Source organism: Plenodomus lingam, assembly GCF_022343315.1.
Source record: "Plenodomus lingam strain CAN1 chromosome Unknown contig_14, whole genome shotgun sequence".
Taxonomy (NCBI): domain Eukaryota; kingdom Fungi; phylum Ascomycota; class Dothideomycetes; order Pleosporales; family Leptosphaeriaceae; genus Plenodomus; species Plenodomus lingam.
In genome coordinates this window covers 1,273,416-1,299,980 of record NW_027093932.1, presented here as the reverse complement: position 1 = coordinate 1,299,980, position 26,565 = coordinate 1,273,416, and the positions used below count along the sequence as shown (strand labels likewise).

At 38.6% G+C, this 26,565-nt stretch overlaps 4 protein-coding genes across 4 annotated transcripts; 3 read left to right on the top strand and 1 right to left on the bottom strand.

Moving 5' to 3' along the window:
• Window positions 1–7,529: 7,529 nt before the first annotated feature.
• On the top strand, window positions 7,530–9,926 carry IAQ61_002535 (uncharacterized protein; the record flags this gene model as incomplete). Its single annotated transcript, XM_003834386.1, has 5 exons — window positions 7,530–7,577; window positions 7,717–7,853; window positions 7,907–8,551; window positions 8,612–8,788; window positions 8,846–9,926. The coding sequence occupies 5 exons, from the start codon at window positions 7,530–7,532 to the stop codon at window positions 9,924–9,926; spliced, it is 2,088 nt and encodes a 695-aa protein (XP_003834434.1).
• A 9,903-nt stretch (window positions 9,927–19,829) lies between these two features.
• Window positions 19,830–21,212, top strand: IAQ61_002534 (uncharacterized protein; the record flags this gene model as incomplete). Its single annotated transcript, XM_003834385.1, has 1 exon — window positions 19,830–21,212. One exon carries the CDS (start codon window positions 19,830–19,832, stop codon window positions 21,210–21,212), a length of 1,383 nt encoding a protein of 460 aa, XP_003834433.1.
• A 585-nt stretch (window positions 21,213–21,797) lies between these two features.
• On the top strand, window positions 21,798–22,491 carry IAQ61_002533 (uncharacterized protein; the record flags this gene model as incomplete). Its single annotated transcript, XM_066095579.1, has 3 exons — window positions 21,798–21,900; window positions 21,941–22,158; window positions 22,396–22,491. Coding segments are annotated over 3 exons (417 nt in total), but the record flags the coding sequence as incomplete, so codon positions are not given.
• A 1,251-nt stretch (window positions 22,492–23,742) lies between these two features.
• On the bottom strand, window positions 23,743–26,524 carry IAQ61_002532 (uncharacterized protein). Its single transcript, XM_003834382.2, has 4 exons — window positions 26,306–26,524; window positions 25,928–26,247; window positions 25,758–25,866; window positions 23,743–25,702 (listed from the first exon to the last, which is right to left on the bottom strand). Exons 1-4 carry the CDS (start codon window positions 26,372–26,374, stop codon window positions 24,998–25,000), a joined length of 1,203 nt encoding a protein of 400 aa, XP_003834430.2. The 5' UTR covers window positions 26,375–26,524; the 3' UTR covers window positions 23,743–24,997.
• Between the last annotated feature and the right edge of the window lie 41 nt (window positions 26,525–26,565).

The window sequence follows — 26,565 nt, the reverse complement described above, 5'->3', positions numbered from 1 at the left end:
GTCCTATAAGATAGCTAGGTCTATACTATAGGATATACTAATATTTTAAAAGTTCCTCTGCCTAGCAGCACTATTACTTGCTTAAGCTTTAAAGGCTAGTAAAGTACTCTAGGTTTTTATAGTCTGTAAATATTATAAATAGCTTATAAACGCTCTATAGCTCTACTAACTAACTTTTAAGATACTTAATAATAGCTAGTAGTTCCTTATTATATATAGTGTAGTTTTATCTCTCTAGCGTTAGTACTATAGAGTAGTAAGCAACTAGGCGCTAGACACCCCTAACTTTTTATAATAAGCAACCCCTAAGAGCGCATCCTAAATAGTCTACTTCTAATAACGTTTCTTTAGCTAGGTCCTATTACGTTAGTACTAGTCTAGATATAAATACCTTTTTTAGTGTATTAAATATACTCTATTCTTCCTCTCCCTATTAGAATAGGGTATCCTTCCTAGTTAGTTAGTTTAAAGGCGCTACTACTTTAGAAAACTTCGCAATAAAATTGCGGTAGAAGTTAGCAAAACCTAGAAAACTCCTTACCTCTCTTATATTCCTAGGGGATTCCTATTCCTGTACTGCCCTAAGCTTTTTAGGGTTAGGTCTAAGTAATTTGCCCGCCTTAATAATATAGCCTAGGTAGCGTACCTCCTTAATACTAAAAGCACATTTCTCTAAGTCTAGGTGTAGTCCTACTTCTTTTAATAGCGTAAGTACACGCTTTACTTTTTCTATATAGTTAAACTAGTCTCCTCCTAAATAAATTAGGATATTATTAAGGTAGGCTATTATATATAATCTAAGTAACTCTACAAGCGTAGTATTAATATATTATTAGAAAGTAGATAGCGCACTACTAAGACTAAATAGATATACTAACTATTTATATAACCTAAACTAGGTACAGAAAGCTATTAAGGGCTTATAACCTTCTACTATTCTAACTTTATAAAAGGTAGCGTAAATATCCACTTTTATAAACTAATTTACGCTAGATAGTATACGTAAAGTTTCCTTAATAAGTAGTAGTAGATATTAGTCTAATATTATTATACTATTAAGTATCTAGTAATCTATATAAAGGCGCTAACCGCCTAATAGCTTCTTTACTAGTAACACTAGAGCTCTAGCTACAGAAGAGCTTGCTTAGATCTAGCCCTTGTCTATTAATCTAGTAAGTTATATTCTTAGTTCTAGTAATTAATTACGTAATATAGGGTATAGGGGACCCTATAGGGGGTTAGGCTAGGTTCTATCTAGGAGAGTTATTAACTAAATATAGTAATCTATACTACCTTAATAAGGTAGCAAACTGCTTGCTAACTCTTTGTTAAACAGGTCCTTAAACTCTTATAGTTCTAGTAGCAACTTTATCTTTCTAGTTTCGTGCTTAGGTTTATAGGGAACTATATTATTAGTAATATAGATAGTGTGTATATTAATAGGACTTCCCTTACTAACACTTCCTAGATATTTTATTAGGCGTAAGTTATATATTACCTATAAAATATCTAGTATATTTATTGCAAAAATTTATACCTATATATCTTCCTATTAGGATCCTTAATTTAGTAACCCTACTATAACTAAACCTAAGATAATAGAGATATAGGTAGGATATAGGTGTCTCCTACTCTCTTATACTACTATATTTCCCGCCTTCCTAATTATTAATTCGCCTTGTAGAATGTTAATAACAACGCCCTCTCTGTATAGCTATAGTCTACCTAGTATTAGTTAATAGGAGAGACTAGGTACTACATAAGCTAAAAGCTAAGACCGCTAACTATCTAAATTATAGTCTAATACTACTAACTATAAAATTCTTATACCCTTAGTAATTCCCTAGGTATATTGCAAGGGTTGCGGGGGAATATTAATAAAGTTCCTACTAATCTATCTTGCTAACTTTTCCTTAACCACACTAAAACACTAGCACCCTAAATTAACTATTACTTACACGTTCTCTACTCTACCTAGGAGGAGGGGAATAAAGAAAGGAGGATTATTTAACCTAGCCTTAATATCTAGGGGATACTTAATAGCCTCTGCTATTAATAATTCCTCTATTATAGTATCCTCCTTATACCCCTAACTTAGCCTAAGGTTAGGGGCGGCTAGTTTCCTAAATTAGGGCCGCTTGCTAATACTATAACTGTCTTAACACCTACTAGTTGCAGTAATAGGGTATTAGGGCATGCACGCACAAAATAACCGCCCTATCTATACTAGGTGCAGACCTTTGCTAGTTTCTATATATTAAATAGGTCCTATAGGATCTAGTTAGGACGTAATATTAGTAGTTTAGTAGGTACACTTAATAAGGCTACCACTTCTACTATATTTGTGTTGCTATCCTAATCTAAGTTAGACTTCTACTAGGGTTCCTTAGACTTACTAGCCTAAAGAAAGCCTAGTTCTAGAGAGGCTATTTTAATATCTACTATAATTATCTTGTATTCCTCTATAGCTGCGTTGTAGTTTATCCTAGAGACTCCCCTATTAAGGGAAACTAAGCGCATGCAACTATTAAGAGATTACTAAAGTTATAAAAGCTTCTATTTATTATCCTAGTATAAACCTCCTAACTATATAAGGAGCTATACAAAATTTACAAAGAACTCTATAAAAGGCTAATTTTAGCCCTAATATAAGTATTCTAACGTAACTTAGGCGCGCTCCTGCCTATAATAGTTGCTATAATAGAACGCTAGGTAGTTAAGAAACCTGCTTACATCCTAACGCTTGCGTGCCCTATCCTTAAAGTATAGTGCTATAGCACGCTAGACTATAGGTAATAACTAGGACTAAATATATATAAACCTTACCTCCTTATCCCTAATAAAGACCTTGTCTACACGCAGTTTAAACTCTATAGTTATTTACTAGAAGGAGAAGTTTACCTTAGTGCTATTATATAGTAAGCTAACTAGGAAAGGTTTATAGCGTAAGGTAGGAGAGGGTAGAGGTAGCATGTTATTAAACCTAGCGGGCTTAGAGGAGGGTTAGGATAGAATCTAATTACGTATTTCCTTGTTCTATTAACGTAGTATAGCTATTATAGCAGAGTCTTAAGCCTATTATTCTATTAATCTATAGACCTATTATATTAGCCTTTCTACTATATTAGGTTGCACCTAGTTATTCTAAATATCTAGCGCGTCTATCTCTTATTACTATTATAGTATATTTAGAAGAAGATACTAAAATATTATAGACTAGCCTTAAGGGAGAATGCAATAAGCGTTAATAATAGTATTTAGTATCTTAAAGGAGAGGTAAGCCCTCCACGCCTTTTTATAGGTGTCTAGTGTGTTCGCTTAGTAGTGGTGTTAGACTTGGTCTGTCTTGTGTTAGACCTAGGCTTAGGCATAAGCCTAAGCCCTTCACAGTAGGTTAGCTACTATAATTCCCTAGACTTCCTATCTAAGAAAAGTAGCTATTATTTAGTTTAGGCTTAGGCGTATTATCCCCTTAAGCTCCTTATTCTTTACTTCTTTAAACTATACTTTTCTTCTTATTACTAGCAGGTCCTAGTTAGGCCCTAAATTTGCATAGCCTTTACCTATATTATCTAGTAGCTAGATTATCGCAAAGGGGTCTATATAGGCCTAAGCTAGGTATAGAATCTCTAGGGTCTCTTTAAGTTCTATCTCCTTACTTACCCCCTCTTCTTAGTTTACTAGGTTTTGTGTTAGTCTTCCTCGCCCGCGCTTCTAGATTAATCCTGTCCTTACTTCCTCTAAGACTTAGTCCCTTTGCTTTTCTTTCTCCCTTATAGAGGCGTGGATCCTAGGTGTATTCTTGTCTACTAATCCTAGGATAATATGTCTTAAGTCTATATAATCTAGCGTTATTACTACTAGGTCTTCCTTGCTAGTTTATAGTATTTAATAGTTTAAGAACTACTTATATTCTTTTTAAGCATCTCCTAGTTCTAATCCTTAATTCTAGGAAGATATTATATTAGCTCCTACTCTTTTTGCTGCTAGGTAGTCTAGTCCTTAAGTCTACCTCTACTACTAGCCTCTTAAATCTATTCTATTAAATAGTTCTAGCTTAACCTATAATACTAGCTAGCTAAGGATATCCTTAGTAACTTTATAGTATTTACGTAACTTTTTCTTTATCTAGTAAAGAGTAAGGTTTTATAGTGCTAGCTTAGTAACCTACCCTAGTCTTTTATATAATAGTCTATAGTAAAATATCCTAGTCCTTATTTCTAGATTCTAGGAAGTGCTTACCTACCCTAGCGCTATAAGTTCTAACTAGGGGGGGTAGTCCTTTACTAGGTAGGTTTCTAATCTATATATATTATAGGTAGGTGGTTTCTTATTATACCCCCTATAACTCTATAGCCCTAGCTAAGTAGTTGTTATTTACGTAGGGCCCTAGGTTCTTAGCTAGTTTATTAGTAACCCCCTAATTACTATAGTATTCTAACGCATTCCTTGCTTTATCCTAGTGTTAGTTATATATAAAATAAAATAGAGCTAGTTTACTAGGCTTTTTAGTAGCAGGCCTATTATATAGTATTCCTATAGCCTATTAGCCTTAGCTAAACTTATCTTTATTTTTCTTAGTGCCTTAATTAACTAGTCTATTTCTAGGTTAACGTTTAGTAGTAGTTAGGTAGTAGCTTGCTCCTTTCTAATACCTTTTACTGCCTCTATAATATCCTCCTTTGTAGGCGTAGCTTTTGCTAATTCTAATATCTAATATGCCTACTAAGTATCTTCCTCTATTTAGCTAGCTAATATATATTTTATTCCTTCTCTTTGCTAATAGATTCTTTTAATGTAGGTATAGATCTTCTCTAGCTTATAGCTTGCTACCTTATTACTATTAGGCCCTCCTAGTATACTAAGTAAGACTAGCTCTTTATCTACCTAGGGTAACCCTCTAAAGAAGAAGAATCTAACCTTGCTTTTATATAGCTATTTAGATACTAGGTAGGTATTACTATACACTATAAAATTAGTATAGTAGTCTAAGAGACCTAGGAAGTTCCTAGAGGCTTCTTATATATACGCATCTAGGAAGGTTTAGGTACCTATCCTTTAGGCTATATCCTAGTCCCTCTAGTGCTCCTTTATAGCTTCCTATAGCTCCTCCTAGTCTTACTTCTAGTAGGGTCTAAGCTTCTTTACAAAAGTTCTGTATATAGTATTATAGAAATCTAGTAGAATTTTTAGCTAATCTACTTTATCTAGCCCCCTATTTTCTACCTAGTAGTTATAGTTATCTAGGAACTCTATAACCTCCCTTCCCTAGAACTAAAAGTTAGTTTTCCTAGGCCTTATAGGGACAAGGACTCTTCTTAGGGGTCTAGAGGTTTCTATTTTAGTTAACCCTAGGGTAATATTACTTTTTCTAGGTATTATTCCTAGTAAAAAGGATAGGCTTAGTTAAGGTAGTAGGCTTCTATAAATATTAAAGGAGGTGTATAAACTAGTAATATTAATTAAAATTATTAGATAAGTTAGTATCTGCTTGCTTATATTACTTCCCCCCTTTCCTATCTCTTACTTTTATAGACTATCTTCTCTTCCTTAGTAGCTATATCCCTAATACCCTTCCTAACTAGTGCTAGCACTTATATTTATTTTTAGTAGATTCTTATTACGTTAGTAACTTTAGCCTAGCCCTATTTTCCTGCTAATAGCGCATACTATCCTGTGGCCTTTGCTATAGCTTTTCTATTAGTAGCAATATTCTAGGTATTCTAGCACTTCTAGTATTACTAATACTTCTTGTAGTTCTAATTATTCTAATAGTTCTAGTTATTCTAGTTCTAGTTATTCTAGTTCTAGTTGTTCTAGTTCTAGTTGTTCTAGTTCTAGTTATTCTAGTTGTTCTAGTTCTAGTTATTCTAGTTGTTCTAGTTCTAGTTATTCTAGTTCTAGTTGTTCTGGTTGTTCTAGTGTTTCTAATGTTTTCTAGTTAGCCTCTTAGTGTTATTACTCTATTCCTACTAACGCGCGTTTGCTATATCCTAGTATAGGCCTACTATTTTTGCCTTAACATTGTTAATTATTAACACTACCTATTTTTTAATTTTTCTCTGCCCTCCTTATTCTTAGAGAAACGTCCTCTTAGTTACATGCTGCTAGGCCCTCCCCTTTACTAAGATAAGATAAGATCCCCTTAGGCTTCGCTATTTAAACTATTAGGGAGAGTAACCTATTTAAATAAGGAGAAGTAGGAGGGGCAAGGTTTAATAGTAGTAGTGCTATAGTAGAGGATATAGTTTAATACGGGAATATAAGTAAAAAGATAATATTATAAGGTTAAAGTAAAGTTACCTAGAGTTGCTATTCTCCTATCTTCTAATCCTTTATACCTTTATACTATTTAATCTACCTAACCTTTTAGGCTAAGCCTTGTTTTTCTCCTATACACCCCTCACTACGGCACACTACTAGTTATTTAATACTATATAGAGTAATACCTTTAAGGAAAAGCTAATATTAATAGCTTTTAAAGTAATAGGTATCTTACTACTTAACCCTAATATTATCCTTTTAAGGTTTAAAGTACCTATAAATAATAGTAACTAGCCTTTTTTAAGTAATAGTATAACCTTAATATTAAGTATAAGTAATTAGAGAAAGATAAAGTAGTTACTCTATAATACTATAATTAATATCTATAATAAATAGTTAAAGAAGCTTAGCTAGATAATCTATATTATATTAGTAAGAAATACTCTACTTAACTATAAAAATAAACACCTAAGGGCTACCCTAGCTAATAAGAAGAAACATAGGAAGCGTAGTAAACCTCTATTATTACCCCCTAATAATAATTATAGTAGTAGTACCTAATTTATTTTACTATTAAAGGTAGAGTAAGTATTTAAGCTTTAGAAGTAAAAGAACCTTAAAGAATAGGAGCTATAATACTAAAAAAGTAAGGTAATTAAGCTTTATAAGTAATAGAAGCTTACTAAAGCTTAACTTATAAAAGAGTATTACCTAAATTAAGTAATTACTAAAAAAGAGTAAAAAAAGAAAGCTACCTAAAAAGCTACTATATATAATAAGTAGAAAACTACTAAGTAACTAGAAAAGTAACTCTAAAATAATATTAAAATATCTTAAATAGGTAAGAGGTAAATCCTTAAGCCTCCTATTATTATACTAGCTAAGGTAGTTAATAAGGAGCTAGTAGAAGAGGATATAGTAGTAGAGGCAACTTTATAGCATAGGCGCCTAATTAGACCCCCTAAAAAGCTACTTATATAATCTAAAATATTTAATCTACTCTAATAGATCTAATAATTGTGACTCTAAGAAATCTTGTAATAATAGCTATTGTGGGTGGCGCAATATCCTTATTTAGTGGGTGGTGGATTTTGGTGTTAGTGGGCGCTCGGTGGGGGTGGGCGCTCGGTGGTGGATCACGTTACCTAGTTAGCGGGTTTGCGGGTTCTTGGCGGTCGGTGCGGGAGTCCTCCTTAACCTCAGTAGCAAGACGTCCAACTTTGATATTTGATAGTATTCACAAGTCGAACAAAAGATCAGAAACTATGTCAGGTATGGTTCCAGAAAAGCGCGGATCTGCTTCAACGGTGAAAGTGAGTGGGCCCAGTTCCCTTTGTGCATCAGAATATTTTCACATGATGGCTCGCCTCACACCGTCGTCTCCATCAGTCATACCCTACCTCATGTAACGCAGAGGGATTGGCATCATAGGGATTCACTAATTTCGGTTAGGCATGCGATTCATGCCGTAAGAGGAAAAGACGATGTATCTGGACACCTGGCACTACCGGCTGCACAATCTGTGTGAACCTCAAGGAGGAGTGTACGACGACACATGTTCGAAGACCAAGGTCGAAGCCACAGAAAGGGTAATGACACAAATATACCTCTGACCAGTTCGAGCCTCACTGACCAGTTGTAGCAACCGTATTGCAGAATATGAGAAACGGATCAAGCAATTGGAATCGCTGATACAAAAACGAAGTGCCGAACAACCTCAGATTCGTCATGAGCCTCTTCAACAATCCATACGGCCTTCGATGTCCCCATCAACGTGTGTTGAGAACCTTCGCCATGAATTCCAAACGATGCCTCGCCCGGACATTCCAGCCTCTGATCCATTTGACACGGACGCTCTCGCAGAGTTGACCAGCTTCTTCCCGCCTTCACTCGTGGCACCCCTTGACCTCCATAAGACCGAAAAATGTGTATCCCCTTCAATATCATATGCTTCTCTACCTACGCAGGATCTGCAAACCTCCTCTGAATTTGAAGCCGACTCAGCATATCTCAAAGACGTACAAATTGGCGCTACTGACTCCACTTCCACTGTTGGTACTGGCACAACTGCTACAGTATTGTCACCGGCCACATTCGATTGGTACTTCCCCCCACCCGAGGTGGCGACTTCCCTCCTTGCGGAATTTTTAAATGACTTCAACACTGCCACACCTCTTTATCAACCTGATGTTCTAGCCAACTATCTTCGAATATGCTATGCTGAGTGCTGTGAAGACAACATCATTGCTTGGACTAGTGCTTATGTCGTCTTTGGCCTGGCCCACACGTAAGTCAACCCTTAAAATATCGGCATTAGATGCTTATAGCCCACCTTCTGGTCCAACAGATTGCGAGCAATGAGCCCTGTTGGTACAACACAGGACACGTATATGGCGCAGTACTACCTCGATAAAACGTTAATGACTCTGAGGTCGCTCCTTTCTGCGCCAGCATCCCTTGGTTTGGTACAGTGCTTGCTCGGGGTAGCATTGCTCATCACGCGCCTACCAATAAGATATAACATGTCAGTAAAAGCCAAAATCGACTGTTGAGGTTTGGAAGAGTAACATGAATCTTGTAGAAATGAGGGACAGTTCATTGCCACCGCGTCGCGCATTATACAAGGGTTGGCCTACGAGCCCTGCACATCTGATATGCCTCTCTTAGACTACGCATCCAGTGCGCAGCAGCAGCGCCGTGTTTTCTGGTTGGCTTTCATTGGCGATACGATGACCAGCATAATAACTAACTCTCCAACGACTTATCGCCATGAAGATGTCATGGAATGCTCCCCTGAAATGGCCGAGTTTCTCCTAGACCCCCTGGGCGCCGTCACATCAGCAGAAGGATACTGGCAAATCAACATTTTCAATCTTCGCGTAAAGCTAGCTCTCCTACAGGCGGAAGCCAACGACCAGATCCTTACCTCGAGACCACATTGCATGAAGTCTCCGGCTGCAAAGGCCGCCTCTGCCACCGTTCTCAGGCATCTTGAGGAATTCCACAAGCAGGAAGTTTTTACGCTTGGTGTCAACCGACTTTTCCAACTACTGTACAGATCAGATATATGTCACGTCGTGACGCTCGAAGCGACCTATTTTGCGACTGTGTATCGCCTGCATGCGTTTGCAGCGTTTGAGGAGGTGACGGGCATTAATCCGTTTTCACTCGAGGGACTCAAGATGACGGCAGGCTTGCGGGAAAACAAGTGTTATGGAGCGGCACATCGATTGTTAAGTCTGCTGCCCATTGCCCCACGGGGTGATGTTGGGTTGTACTGGAATTCGCATATCAGTATGATTGCAGCGCTGGTCACTGTGCTCGCGCAGCACATTAATGATCCGGCGGAAGCGATGCCCAGCTCAGAGGAATTCGAGGTATATAACCAGTTTCTGGTGGATCTTGGAACGATGGCCCAGGCTGGCGGGAACTGGGAGCTTTTGAACATGCGAGAGTTTTGCGTGTCTTTATTCTTGAAGATTCAGCGACTGCTTCCCGTGTGGTCATCAGAGGGTTCCGCTCACTTTGACGGGTTGAGTTTGAACGGCACACCATCATCGGAAGGAAACCATAGTAGCGATTCGTCAACTAAGGGCTATCAAGGCGGTGCATGGGCTGAAGAGCAAATACACGGTTCGCAAGCCCACGTGAGATGTACCTAGTACCAGTGTCAGTTTTTGTGCTCTGGACTGTTTTGGGCACTGAACCAGGAAACATTGTTTAATACTACTTGGAAATGTTCTCATTCTCATTCTCATTCTTATTCTCATTCTCATTCTCTCTCTCGCTTCCTCTAAAGTCTACCATGTACATAAGCGGGTACCCACCCAAGACCCGTATTCATGGTAGACGTGATCTTAGATAGATACACCCCACACCCCCACTCCCCGGTCCATCCCGCAGCTAAGCGAGATCGGCCGGACAATTCACCGACGGTACAGCACGAACCCTTTTTTTTTCATCGCAACCCATGGCCATCCTAAGAAGAACCCAGAACCCATCAAAGCCCAGCTTCTTCAAGAATCTTCATGGACATATGGGATGAGTGGGGGTCGCCAAACCCTTCCACACGCTGTTGGTCTCGTTTCCGTGTTTTCTCTGGCGCCTCGGACCCAAACTCTTGATGTTAGCTCATGTCTTGCTGCCATCGCGGACGGAGCGCCAACACCCCGGAACCCACTAACGTGATCCACCACCGAGCGCCCACCCCCACCGAGCGCCCACCAACACCAAAATCACCAAATTTTTAACACTAAATTTCTTAATAACTATAGCACCTATTAACAACGCGCTTGCAGCAATTAAATCCTTAACTCTTAGAGAAGATTTTACATACTTAGAAATAGCAGAAAAGTATAGTTGCTTGCAGTTAACCTTATCTAGACGCTACTAGAAAATTTAGCAGGTATATACTACTACTCTTCTAAATAGTTAAATACTTAATACTATACAAGAAAGCAAGCTTATAGAGTATATTAAAGAGCTTTATAGGTAAGGATTACCCCCTATATAGACTATTATTTAAAATTTTATAACTAAAATAATAGGGAATCTAGTAGGTAAAAATTAGGTATAGCGCTTTATTAACTACTATAATATTAATCTTATCTCCTATTAGGCTACTAGGCTTAATTATAACTACTTTAAAGCTAATTCTACCTTTAAGTATAGCTTATACTTTAAGCTTTTATACTAAAAAATAGAGTAATATAATATTAAGAGTTAGCATATCTATAATATAGATAAGAAGGGTTTTCTTATTAGAGTACTATTAAAAACTAAATATATATTTAATAAGAGCGCCTATAAGCAGAGAAAGATTAGAGCTATACTCTAGGATAGCAATAGGAAGTAGATTACTACTATAGCTTGTACATGCGCTAATAGTACTACTCTTACCCCTATCCTTATTTATTAGTCCTAATCTAGAGCTCTATAGAATACTTAGTTATAAGATTTTAACCTATTATAATACTAAGCTTTCTTTATAGGATTACTAAGTAGGTAGATAAGCTACACCCTAGGGGTATCCTAGCTTAAGGAGGTGTTTAATTGCAAGACAAAAGCTAAAGCTTATACTTTATACTAGCTCCTTATTGTTATAGACTAGCCTTAAGGGAGAATACAATAAGCGTTAATAATAGTATTTAGTATCTTAAAGGAGAGGTAAGCCCTCTACGCCTTTTTATAGGTGTCTAGTGTGTTCGCTTAGTAGTAGTGTTAGACTTGGTCCATCTTATATTAGACCTAGGCTTAGGCATAAGCCTAAGCCCTTTATATACCCCTAACCTTCCCCTATAAACTATTATAAAATCGTCTTTCTAGGGGTCTAGGGTTATATCTTTGTCCTCCCTAATCTATATTAGGCTTTATTACTATATTTTTTTAATTTTATTATTATATCTTTATATTCCTTCCTAATTTATAATAGGCCTATATATTAAGTAGTACGCGCGTGTAGCGTCTATACGCTTATTTTAGCACCCTACTATAAAAGTTCTAATATAGCTATCCTACCCTACTATAAATTTCCTAACTTACTTTATTATATAACAGATTTTCCCCCCTAATTAGCCCTTCTCTTTACTCTTTCTCTATTAAATCCTGCCTATCTAGCCCTTATTATATCCCTATCTACTACTGCTAGTGCTAGTAGTAGGGATCTACTACAAGGCAGTTAGACCCTATGCTAGGCCTACTAAGATAAGGTGCGTACTTTTAATATTCTCCCTATATTTCCTGTACTAACTTTTACATAGTATACACCTCCCTAAATATAGTTACTTAGTAGCTTTATTATTTCTAGTAACTTAGATAATAAGGAATATAATAGTAGTTTTATAAAGCTACTTCCCTATAATTAGTATATTAACTAGCTTTATCTCTTTAGCAAGTATAACTATTAGGAAGGTAGTAGTAAGTTCCCCTTAATTTTATTTTCTTTATAGCAAGTTCTAACTATATCTAGGGCACTTATATAAGTCCTGCTATTACGGCTATAAGACCTATACTTAATTAGAAGCTATCCTTACTAATAATCCTAATATTTGCTAAGCCCTTTATAACTAGCTTTAGTTTTATTATAGTTACTAGGAGGATTGCCTCTATATTGTAAAGAAGGGGACCTTTAGTACCTTTATAGGGAAACCTACTAAAGGCACCTATTACTAGTTTATACTATAGTTCTACTAGCTCTACTACTATTTTAAGGATCTTATATTAAAGGCTTAGACTAATAATACTATTACCCTACTTGCCCCTACTACCTACTTACGCGCCTATAATTAGTATTAGCTTAGTGCTATTATTCTATCTACTACTAGTACTCTAGTATTTCTACTTTAGTCTGCTATTACGCCTTTATATAGTAGTTATAGCAACGACAATATTATATAGCTTGCTACTACTACTAGTATTACCTTCTAGTATATTAACTAGTATATAAATAAGACCTATACCTAAACTAACCTTTATATTAATAGGCTTAAGAGCGCTACTAAGCGCACTACCTATAGTATTAAGACCCTTATTATTAGTATTAATTTCCCTTTATTCCCTTTTGCCTATTCTAATATTTGCTTTCTTTAGGCCTAGGGTACTACGTGTTAGTAAACTATTAAAGCACTACCCTCCTCCTACTACTACTACTACTATTGCTTATACTTATTAACTAAGTCCTCCCCTACCTATACTACGCGCAAGCGTTACTACTATTACTAAGAGATATAGAGGCGTTAGGATAATATAAATAATAGTTTAGGGGGGGCTAGGGGAGGGTTAGTTATAGATAGTAATAGTATAGATACTACTACCTAATTATTAGCTACCTTATAAAACTTTAATAGTAGGGCACTTGCTTAGAGTATTATAAGGATAAATAAAAGAAATCTCTAATACCTTTCTACTTCTTAATTATAATAAAAGGTCTAAGTTATTATTCTAGTTTTCTTCTACCCTTGCTTCCTAGCTTTTATACGTATTAGGCTATTATTATACGCGATATCCCTATACTTTTTCTTAAACCTATCTAGAGCCTTAGTATCCTATACTACCTCTAGTAGGTGCTATATTAGATTAATATACCCCTTTTATTTTACTAGGACTTAATACTTCTCTTTTCCTCTTATATTCTTTATACAAAGGATCTCTTCTACTTCCTATTTATCTAGTATTATATCTTTATTTTCTAGAGTAACTATTAGGCCTAGTTATAAGTCCTAAAGCTTCTAGCTTAGTAGCAGGTTATTAGTAGCTCTCTCTAGTAGATCTACATACACAGTCTTATACAAGTTCCCTAGTAAGTCTAACACTACTATAAGTAGAGTAGGGACTTCTATTACTTTATACTTAACTTATAGCTAGTTAAACTTTTTACTTAGTTAGTTTATCTTTATATTATATATTATAAACTAAACTATATTACTTTTTAGGAACTTTTTAGCTAAGTGTTAAGACTAGTTTATTACTTCCTATTATTATTACTATTAAAACGCAATAGTAGCTTACGCTAGCTCTACACCCCTCTATAGGTGTAATAAGAATATTATAGCTTCTCTATAAGGATTCTTAGGCTTTACTAGTAGTAATATTATCTTTTATAGTATATCTATAGTATACCTATTTAAAAGTAGATTTAGGCTAACACTAGTTATACTAGAGTCCCTATTATTAAGTATAAGTTAGTAGGCTAGTAGGTAATTAGGCTAGTTAGTCTGCTTAAAGTATACTATTATACGCAGCACTACCTGCACTTCTTAGTTTACCTACTCTGTCCTACTATCTATCTAGGGGTGGTATATAGTAGATAGTAACTAGTTTATCTTTATTATCTAGTATAATATTATCTAGAAGGATCCTAACTAGTCTAAACCTTAGTTAGTAATAATAGAGGATAGGAAGCCTTAGAACCACTACTAGTTATCCTAGAAGATCCTTATATAATAATTAGCTACTATAGAGACTATTACTTTAAGCTAAATATATTTAGATAATCTATTAGTAATAACTAATAGGGACTAAGGTTTGCTATTATCTTTTACTAGTAGGTTAACTATAAAATCTATAGATATTTAGGACTAGTATTATAACGCGACTAGTATAGGTTACAATAGACCCTATTAGCACTTCTAGGAGATATAAGCACTATAATAATAGTAGTTTTAAATATACTACGTAATATCTCCTAATATTCTATCTTAATAATAGTTACAGCGTAGTATTTAAAATATTATATTCTTCCCTAGATATTCTACTAAACCTAATTTATATGCTTGCTATATAATAGTAGTTATAAGGGGTTCCTATATTAGTAACTAAATAACACCCCTCTAGAGTAAAGTGCTGTGTGCGCTAATTACACAGTCCCTAATTTATTGCTTTGTGTTAGCTAAGACTAGGAAAGACCTAGCGCCTTTCTAAACTATATTAAGGCGTACTTAGTATGTCTTATCTTCTAGTACTACTTTATCCTATAGTATCTACATGTGCAGGTTAGTAAAGAGGCTAGCACCCTTTAGTAACTTAGACGCCTCCTCTACTTCTAACACTGCAACCTAAATTAATTTAGGGCGCATTACTAACTATAGTATTGCTTTAGAGGAGTTTAAATCTTATAGTTGCCTACTTAAGGTATTAGGTTGTCCTATAAGATAGCTAGGCCTATACTATAGGATATACTAATATTTTAAAAGTTCCTCTGCCTAGTAGCACTATTACTTGCTTAAGCTTTAAAGGCTAGTAAAGTACTCTAAGTTTTTATAGTCTATAAATATTATAAATAGCTTATAAATGCTCTATAACTCTACTAACTAACTTTTAAGATACTTAATAATAGCAAGTAATTCCTTATTATATATAGTATAGTTTTGTCTCTCTAGTGTTAGTGCTATAGAGTAGTAAGAAACTAGGCCCTAGGCGCCCCTAACTTTTTATAATAAGCAACCCCTAAGAGTATATCCTAAATAGTCTGCTTCTAATAATATTTCTTTAGCTAGGTCCTATTATATTAATACTAGTCCTAATATAAACACCTTTTTTAGCGCATTAAATATACTTTATTCTTCCTCTCCCTATTAGAATAGGGTGTTCTTCCTAGTTAGTTAGTTTAAAGGTGCTACTACTTTAGAAAACCTTATAATAAAATTATAGTAGAAGTTAGTAAAACCTAGAAAACTCCTTACCTCTCTTATATTCCTAGGGGATTCCTATTCCTATACTACCCTAAGCTTTTTAGGGTTAGGTCTAAGTAATTTGCCTACCTTAATAATATAGCCTAGGTAGCGTACCTCCTTAACACTAAAAGCACATTTCTCTAAGTCTAGGTATAGTCCTACTTCTTTTAATAGTATAAGTACACGCTTTACTTTTTCTATATAGTTAAACTAGTCTCCTCCTAAATAAATTAGGATATTATTAAGGTAGGCTATTATATATAATCTAAGTAACTCTATAAGCGTAGTATTAATATATTATTAGAAAGTAGATAGCGCACTACTAAGACTAAATAGATATACTAACTATTTATATAACCTAAACTAGGTGCAGAAAGCTATTAAGGACTTATAACCTTCTACTATTCTAACTTTATAAAAGGTAGCGCAAATATCTACTTTTATAAACTAACTTACACTAGATAGTATGCGTAAAGTTTCCTTAATAAGTAGTAGTAGGTATTAGTTTAATATTATTATACTATTAAGTATCTAGTAATCTATATAAAGGCGCTAACCGCCTAATAGCTTCTTTACTAGTAACACTAGAGCTCTAGCTACAGAAGAGCTTGCTTAGATCTAGCCCTTGTCTATTAATCTAGTAAGTTATATTCTTAGTTCTAGTAATTAATTACGCAATATAGGGTATAGGGGACCCTATAGGGGGTTAGGCTAGGTTCTATCTAGGAGAGTTATTAACTAAACATAGTAATCTATACTACCTTAATAAGGTAGCAAACTGCTTGCTAACTCTTTATTAAATAGGTCCTTAAACTCTTATAGTTCTAGTAGCAACTTTATCTTTCTAGTTTTATACTTAGGTTTATAGGGAACTATATTACTAGTAATATAGATAGTGCGTATATTATTAGGACCTCCCTTATTAACACTTCTTAGATATTTTATTAGGCGTAAGTTATATATTACTTATAAAATATCTAGTATATTTATTATAAAAATTTGTATCTATATATCTTCTTATTAGGATCTTTAATTTAGCAATCCTGCTATAACTAAACCTAAGATAGTAGAGATATAGGTAGGATATAGGCATCTCCTGCTTTCTTATACTACTATATTTCCTACCTTCCTAATAATTAATTCGCCTTATAGAATATCTATAACAACGCCCTCTCTACATAGCTATAGTCTACCTAGTATTAGTTAATAGGAGAGACTAGGTACTATATAAGCTAAGAGCTAAGACTACTAACTATCTAAATTATAGTCTAATACTACTAACTATAAAATTCTTATACCCTTAGCAATTCCCTAGGTATATTACAAGGGTCGCGGGGGAATATTAATAAAGTTCCTACTAATCTATCTTACTAACTTTTCCTTAACTATACTAAAATACTAGCACCCTAAATTAACTATCACTTGTATATTCTCTACTCTACCTAGGAGGAGGGGAATAAAAAAAGGAGGATTATTTAACCTAGCCTTAATATCTAGGGGACACTTAATAGCCTCTACTATTAATAATTCCTCTATTATAGTATCCTCCTTATACCCCTAACTTAGCCTAAGGTTAGGGGTAGCTAGTTTCCTAAATTAGTGCTGCTTGCTAATACTACAACTATCTTAATACCTACTAGTTATAGCAATAGGGTATTAGGGTATACACGCATAAAATAACTACCCTATCTATACTAGGTGTAGACCTTTACTAGTTTCTATACATTAAATAGGTCCTATAGGATCTAGTTAGGATATAATATTAGTAGTTTAGTAGGTGTACTTAATAAGGCTACTACTTCTACTATATTTATATTACTATCCTAATCTAAGTTAGACTTCTACTAGGGCTCCTTAGACTTACTAGCCTAAAGAAAGCCTAGTTCTAGAGAGGCTATTTTAATATCTACTGTAATTATCTTATATTCCTCTATAGCTACGTTATAGTTTATCCTAGAGACTCTCCTATTAAGGGAAACTAAGCGTATATAACTATTAAGAGATTACTAAAGTTATAAAAGCTTCTATTTATTATCCTAGTATAAACCTCCTAATTATATAAGGAGCTATACAAAATTTACAAAGAACTCTATAAAAGGCTAATTTTAGCTCTAATATAAGTATTCTAATATAACTTAGGCGTGCTCCTGCCTATAATAGTTACTATAATAGAATACTAGGTAGTTAAGAAACCTGCTTATATCCTAACGCTTACATGCACTATCCTTAAAGTATAGTGCTATAGCGCACTAGACTATAAGTAATAACTAGGACTAAATATATATAAACCTTGCCTCCTTATCCCTAATAAAGACTTTATCTGCACGTAGTTTAAACTCTATAGTTATTTACTAGAAGGAGAAGTTTACCTTAGTGCTATTATATAGCAAGCTAACTAGGAAAGGTTTATAGTATAAGGTAGGAGAGGGTAGAGGTAGTATATTATTAAACCTAGTAGGCTTAGAGGAGGGTTAGGATAGAATCTAATTGCGTATTTCCTTGTTCTATTAATATAGTATAGCTATTATAGTAGAGTCTTAAGCCTATTATTCTATTAATCTATAGACCTGTTATATTAGCCTTTCTACTATATTAGGTTGCACCTAGTTATTCTAAATATCTAGCGCGTCTATCTCTTATTACTATTATAGTATATTTAGAAGAAGATACTAAAATATTATAGACTAGCCTTAAGGGAGAATATAATAAGTATTAATAATAGTATTTAGTATCTTAAAGGAGAGGTAAGCCCTCTACGCCTTTTTATAGGTGTCTAGTGTGTTCGCTTAGTAGTAGTGTTAGACTTGGTCTGTCTTGTGTTAGACCTAGGCTTAGGCATAAGCCTAAGCCCTTTACACTTATCCTTAATAGCTATAGATCTTATATAATAATAGAGTTTATTAAGTACTATAATAAATATAAGATCCTACTTATAATATATCCCCCTTATAGCACTTACACCCTTTAGCTACTTAATATTATAGTATTTGCTCCCTTCGCAGCTTTATATAAAGCTTAACTATCTAGTTTTCTAGATAGCTTCTAAGGGCTTACAAGTATTACTAAGAGGGATTTCTACTAGTTATTTAATACTATATAGAGCAATACCTTTAAGGAAAAGCTAATATTAATAGCTTTTAAAGTAATAGGTATCTTACTACTTAACCCTAATATTATCCTTTTAAGGTTTAAAGCACTTATAAATAATAGTAACTAGCCTTCTTTAAGTAATAGTATAACCTTAATATTAAGTGTAAGCAATTAGAGAAAGATAGAGTAGTTACTCTATAATACTATAATTAATATCTATAATAAATAGTTAAAGAAGCTTAGCTAGATAATCTATACTATATTAGTAAGAAATACTCTACTTAACTATAAAAATAAACACCTAAGGGCTACCCTAGCTAATAAGAAGAAGCGTAGGAAGTGTAGTAAACCTCTATTATTACCCCCTAATAATAATTATAGTAGTAGTGCCTAATTTATTTTACTATTAAAGGTAGAGCAAGTATTTAAGCTCTAGGAGTAAAAGAACCTTAAAGAATAGGAGCTATAACACTAAAAAAGCAAGGTAATTAAGCTTTATAAGTAATAGAAGCTTGCTAAAGCTTAACTTATAGAGGAGCGTCGCCTAAATTAAGTAATTACTAAGAAGGAGTAGGAGGAGAAAGCTACCTAAAAAGCTACTATACGTAATAAGCAGAAAACTACTAAGTAACTAGAAAAGTAACTCTAAAATAATATTAAAACGTCCTAAATAGGTAAGAGGCAAATCCTTAAGCCTCCTACTATTATACTAGCTAAGGTGGTTAATAAGGAGCTAGTAGAAGAGGATATAGTAGTAGAGGCAACTTTACAGCGTGGGCGCCTAATTAGACCCCCTAAAAAGCTGCTTACATAATCTAAAATATTTAATCTACTCTAATAGATCTAATAATCGCGACTCTAAGAAATCTCGTAATAATAGCTATTGTGGGTGGCGCAATATCCTCATTTAGTGGGTGGTGGATTTTGGTGTTGGTGGGCGCTCGGTGGGGGTGGGCGCTCGGTGGTGGATCACGTTACGGAAACGGTGGATGATGAGGCCTAGAGTCTCCGCTTTTGGCTCGGGAGGCAGTGCACATCGTGGTGACGGGTCCCATTTGGTTTTTATCTCGGGTGTTATTCCGTCGACAGACGATGCTTCTTATTGACATTCACATTGCATTTTTTTGCTGGTTGCTTTTCGACTGCTGATCGACGACGTCTGACATTTGTTCCGCTCGTGTACGGCATATTGCAACCCCACTATACTGGTACAACCCCTCCAAGCTGATCGCAAACAGCCTGTACGATTTACAGCGATTTACAACAACTCTGCTACACCACGGCAGAGAGGAAAAATTCGCAAAAATGGCTACTACGCCGGTTGAACATGCGACGACCACACAAACCTTTCCTACCCGACAAAAACCCATTCCGTACTCCTTCACCGACGGGCGGCGCACCCAACTATCTTCGATACTCCCACCTCTCATCTTCGGTACGGCGACGTTCAACGGCCAGTACAACACCGACCCGTTTGCGCTCGATACAACAGGCCTAGTCACATCGGCTCTCACACATGGCATCCGCGCCTTCGACACATCACCCTACTACGGTCCTTCAGAGACACTACTTGGCAATGCGCTTGCGACGCCCTTCGTCCGCGAGACCTTCCCGAGGAATTCATACATGATATTAACCAAGGTCGGACGTATAGCGGCCGACGAGTTTGACTACAGCAAGGAGTGGGTGCGACACAGCATCGCGAACAGTCTGCAGAGGCTGCACGCCGAGTATCTGGATCTGGTGTACTGTCACGACGTCGAATTCGTCAGCCCCGCCGAGGTCTTGGAAGCCGTCAAGGAACTCCGCAGGATTCGGGACGAAGACGGTACAATCCGCTATATCGGCCTCTCAGGCTATCCCGTCGATGTCCTCGCTGACATGGCTGAGATGATTCTCCGCGAGACTGGCGAACCCGTGGACGCGGTCCAATCGTACGCCAATTTTACGTTACAGAACCAGGCCCTTGCAGGCCCTGGCGGCATCCAGCGCTTGCGAAAGGCAGGCGTCGACGTTGTCCCCAATGCTTCCATCTTGGGCATGGGTCTTTTGCGACGAGACGGCGTTCCCATTGGTGCACTCGGTGACTGGCACCCCGCCTCTTCCACTGCGCGAGCTGCCGTACGCAAAGCCAGCTATTTCTGCGACGCGCACAGCGAACGCCTCGAAGTCATTGCGATTCGCTTCGCGCTCGAGACATGGATAACAGTTGGTGCTCTATGCGGCTCCCGAGGCGACCCCGCATCCGGCGTGCCATGGAAACACGAGTCCAACGACGACGTGGGCGGGACCAAACTCGGTGTCAGCGTCATCGGCGTCTCATGCGCTTCCGAGCTCGAAAAGACGATGCTGGTCTGGCGCTCGATTCTCGACGGGCTGGAGGGAGGCGAGCAGACGGCAGTGCAGGCTGGGCGGTGGTACAGGGCGTGGGAGTGGTCTCGGAACCGGAGGAAGGCTGTGCAGATTCTCGCCGAGGGGGTGCAGGAGGTGCTGGGTGATAGCTTTGGCTATACATGGCCTAGTCCCGACCCTGGGTGGGTGAACAAAAGGTCGAAAAAGGGGCTGGGGACGGACAAGGAGGGGAAGGAGGCTAGGGCGCCATTGTTGACTCCAGTGGCAAGTCCGGCTACGGCGCCTACGGTGGATGTGCCGGATGTTGGGGACGAGCGTAGTTTACCTATGCGATAGGATGTGTAGTATAAATTCACTAAACTCAGGTGTATAAATCTCCTCGTCACGGCTCCACCCTCTCTCTCTTCCTCCACGTCAATACGGTGCCATACTATGGCAGTTAAAAGACGAATTAACACAGGAGATAACATTTGCCTCCTCTTCCTCAGCCCCAGTACATGTGTAAGGATCATCACGACGTTTCTGTATTTCAGTATGTTTAGGGAGACGATGTGGCACGGTTTCGTGTTCTGGGAAGAATCTGGACACAGTAATGAGTTGATGTGAGTGATGTGTCCAAACTCTTGTGATTTATCCAAGATGGACATACGCGAGCTGACTGGGTTTATGTCATGTGCTACGCGTGTATAAAAGAAGGCTATCGACATAACTGTCCTCTTCTCCTTCACACCCGCATTCCAAGCCCATTGTTCGGAAACGTGGACTGGGGGAGGTGGCACGACAACGAGGAGGAAGTGTGTCCAAACTTGGCTAACGCATTTGACATGCTCTGGCTCTCGTTTCGGTCTCTGCAATGCCCAGCTAGTACTACTGGTATTGTGACGGCACTGGAGCTTGAAACATTTATTATATTCAGCAGCAGTTGACCCTGGTTGTTCGCTATGGATACGAGCAAGGCTCACTATATGGTTGCTCTTGTTCCAGAGCAGTGCGAACTATGGCGATCGAAAATGGACGGGAGACGGTTTGATGGGAAAGTTGAAGTGGCTGTTTGTAAGCCGAAGTCAGCTGTTCAAACGGTTATACTTCCATTGAGTGGTTCCGGATCATCAATGTGTCGGGTGATGTGGTGTCTGCGTTAGATTGCAGGGACGATTCACAAGATTTCTGGAACGAATACCGCATACTTCGTGTCCAGCATGGTTCCAAAAAGGTGGAATTGCAGCGTCATGGTTCTGTGGCGTGGGGGACGGTGGGCTATATACAAGCTACCTATAAAACGGTATATCTTCTGCACTGGTGTTACTTTCTTGTCACACCAAAGCACCAAAGGATTTGTGCGAAAAAACATAATGGCCAGGTTTAATGGGACTTTTTGCGTGGAACCACCTCGCGAAAATTAAGAAAAAAGGCCGGCTGTGTTGGGGAAGCAATTAGCTGCCGAATGAATCATTCTTCTGGGTGATAGTGTCGAGGATAAAAGACATGTATGATACGGGCGAGCAGATTGGAAAGCAAGGAGACTCTACCAAATAGCTCCAAAAAGGACTGTCATGTCAGGCATAAAGGTGGCATGTTCAGTTCCAACAACAACAGCGAGATACCACAAGTATGAAAGTACTGGGCGATGGGATCTGGTATAAATTACTCACTCCTCAACGCACTCTTCACCACACCAGCATACCTAGAGTGGAGTTTCAAAATTACTTGCCAACCTGACATGTGCACGTTTGGTTTCAGAGAATAATCTGAATGATTCGATGTCGTCTGATTTCCATACTCAAATGAAGTGTGGAAACCCTCCATGACTGCCCTGATTTCAACAGTGCAAAAAACTTAAAACAAAACGACATGATACCAAGTTTGCGAAGAAAGCTCTGCAACGAGTCAAATCTACCTCTCTGAATGTGTCCACCACTCAAAGCTATTGCTTCACTGTATATGTCCTCGAGCAAGCAAGACCTGTGCGCCAACTCACAATCGATATATAATACCCAAAGACACACTCCCCCAACACTCCTCTACCGCATTCAAAAGCCACTAAACTTCGTGAAGAATCAACATCACGCCACTGTGTCCTTGAGTAAAATACATACCTTCTACGCTGAGCAGTGCCAGGCATGCGTCCTGTCCTCCAAAACACCACAACAATGGGTTTATCAAATCCGCTCGAAACACCTCCGGATTGATTCTCTCCTCTTCCCCGACATCCCTACTCACTTAAATATGAGGCAGGAGCATCATAATCAAAAGAAAATCGAGACTAATCGATGCGTCTACGCATGTTCTTAAAGAGAAAATCATCCCTATTTGCAAAATAGTGCCGTGGTCTTGCGCGTGTAGAACTAGTGGCCACGCTGGGCCCAAGTTGAAGATTAGGTAACCCCCATTGTATGTGGGCGTGTCTCTGCTATCTAACTTATCTTTTAACGATATGTAAGTCGTCAAACTGGATCATTTCAAAGCGACCGCCTTTGTGACTTGTGCTCTTAAAACACGTACGATGTCTCAATGACGGTGGGTGCTTCCGGGGCAAGTCGACGATTTAACATGTCTCGGACTAATGCCTAACATTTGGTAGTGTATTTGCTCAGGTAGTAGGGGTCTAGGCAGTATATAACACGCTCCAAGATACTTGTAGCTTTTACCCACTCCACTCTACCTGAGATGTTATCTAACACTCCATGACCCCACACAAACGTCAATCAATGAGAAGTCGGTGCGGGAAGAAGTACCGAGGTTGAAATATTCCAAGTTCCGAATCGTATTCCTCCAAGCCCTTGCAGAAATTTCTCTTCGACTCCCGCAACGACCTCCCGAACCGTTCAAACGTAATGCAACAAAGACGGATGTTGTCTGCCAAACTTCCCCATCTCCGACACTAAGAACCTTCCACATCATCTCTGATGGACCCATTCCACCAAGTGTATAAAAAAAAATCATCTTTACAGAAATATTTCTTCTACTGTATCGTATGTTGTGCAACAGCGACAGCGATACAAACAATGTCCCTAGCCAGCCTTGCCCTTCTCCGGCACCAAAAATTTGCTTATACCCATATATGGAGTCGGCGTATGAACTATTTGCATACCTATAAAACGCAAAGCACAGAAGCCATGTACAAAAACTTCCATTATCACGCATGCCTTACTCCCCCAAATCTAAAGCCCAAGCCGCCGAGATTTCAAATAAAAATAAAAATGGAGTCCATCCATTGATGCACAGCGCCGAAACAAGAAGAAGTGGTACCGCATGTTTTTCGCCGCGCCCAAGATCGCGGTCTACGAACTTCGGACTCAAAAGGCCTCAAACATGATCTCCATGTCCTCCCTCTTTCATCCCTCGCTGAAATGGCGACCTTATCTGCGGCCTTCGCATTTGTACCAACAGACCCCAGATGAGACAAGCAAATGCCGAATGTTGCAAACGCTCGTCGGTGGTCTTTCTGTCGTGAGACAAAAGTCAATGGAAAAATAAACATCCATCTCTTCTATGTCTGTTTGCTACTCTAGAAAAAGGAAAGCTGGGACTTGGGCGTGCAGGCCCTGTTTTTTGAATTCTGAGCGCGTAATTCACGCCAACGTGGTTCTGATTCTTTTTTTCTTTTTTTTATAGAAATCGGGTGGGTAGGAGTCTCGAAGGGGCAGGATTGGGGCTAGGGATGTATGGAAAGTATGCACAAGAGAGACATGACGAGACTGATAGGCTTGCTCTCAAGTGATGCAAGTCATGTATGCTTATGAAATTAAATTGGTGATATAAAACACATTGCTTCAGTGAAGTCAATCATGTGCTACGAGTGAAGACTGAGCACGTTTTGATTTATCTCGCGACGTCATCGCATGAAGAATATCGAGGCTATGAGACCAGAAACGTGGATTTGTAGAATGACAGGCAATAGCCCAAGGCGTTCGCGAATAGCCATCACTCTGCGGAGAATTGTGCTTGATCATCCGTGCCGTGATGTTTGCGTCTTGCATCTAGTAGTGAACTTTACATCAGGCCCCTGTCCGCAAGCGCTGATTATATCTTTGGGGTGTGCTAGAACGCTCGACGGCCGGACCCAAGCGACGAGGTAGCAAGGGTCAAGCAATAGTTGTTGATCAGGTTGCTTAATTTCCTCACTTCCTTTCGTAAATGGGCGGTACAACGTCCGGGTGGTATGGCGAAGTGGCAGTCTTCGCCTTTTGCTGATCAAACACCCATATACCGTTAGTCTGAGTGTCGTTGATCAGTTCACCGACCTTAGAAGCCAATTGCTCAAATAGCGGGTGCTCGTCTGTACGGGTGAAGAAAGCGCGATTCCACTCTGTACCCGCATCCTTTTCCTCTTTTCGCATCTCGCGTTGGCGGTTTTCGATGATCGTCTTCTCGGCAGACGTGAGGTCCATGTCGCCCTTTACAATAGCGTCAGAGACCTTCTTCCATGCGCGCCGAGTCTCAAAGTGATCTTGTTCCTCAATTGGCGCCACTGTAAGAGGTGTTGTATTGACAGTCTTGTGGTCGAAAGTGTCGACGACTGCCTTGGTCTTTGCATCTTTGATTTGGAAGCAGCTACTCCATTGTCCTTCAGCCTTGTAAATGGCCTCCTTCTCCTTGCCGTCGGGATACATGACGGCAGAGAACGTGTTCTTCTTGCCCGATACCCAGCCCTTGCCACTATAGTCGATGCGTGATGTGAAGCCGGTGGAGGATTGAATGTAGGTACTGCTGTTGAGCTCAACAAAGGGTGAGCCTGTAATGAGGCCTTCGATATGGAGAGAGGGCAGGGTGATGAGGTAGGTTTCGTCAAACGCGTCTAGGTGGAGCATGGCATGGCCGATTTGCTTCTCCTTGTCAGCATGGCGCAAATAAAAGGAGTGTGAGTGTGAGTGAGTGTACCTTGACGTTGATGGTGGTCTTGAAGGACGCCTTCTGGGCATTGTAGCCCTCCAATCGAACGCCGTGCTGGTCATTCCAGATGGAGTAAGCAGTAACGGGAGGATGATGGCTGAAGGCGGTACGTTAGCAGGTGCAACATCATGGCTGACGATATGGTTATGCTGTCCTACCTGACTTGCTCGCTAACGAGTTGTGTGGTACCAGCCTCATCCTCCCACTTGCCCAAGAACAATTCGCCAAGGAAGGGGTTCAGAGGCTTCTTTTCGCTACCTAGCTTCTCACTCCGACTGGCATATTGCTGCTTGAGTGTGCTCAAGAACCACTTCAAGACGAGCATGGATCGCTTTGCAGGGTCCTTCTCTGCGGCGGGCGCCACAAACACAGAGGGGTGCTCGGTCCAGTAGGAAGAAAACTCGGTGAGCGACTTTGTGGAGAGGATAAAGGCCGGTGCCGTCATAGTCGAGAGGTCGCCATTGAATGAAGCAATCGACTATCATCGTATTAGTTTCTGTGGTTGTGCGTTGTTGTGCAATCAAGTAATATCCTACTCTGAGGAAGCTCGACCAGGAGCTCTTTGCCTGTGGGGGCACAGCGGCGCCTTCTTGTTCTGCAGGCATGACTGTGGTGTAGCAAATAAGTTTTGTAGGGGAAGCGTATTAATTAGGGCAGGCGAAGGGTAGGAAGTAGGTACGTTTTTCTTCTGGTATTTGCCTTGACTTGGAGGGATACTATGAGAAAGGCGGGGGAGAGAGAGATATGGGGAAGTGTTAGTTGGAGAGGGTCCATGCTCTCTTGTTATGGAAGCCGT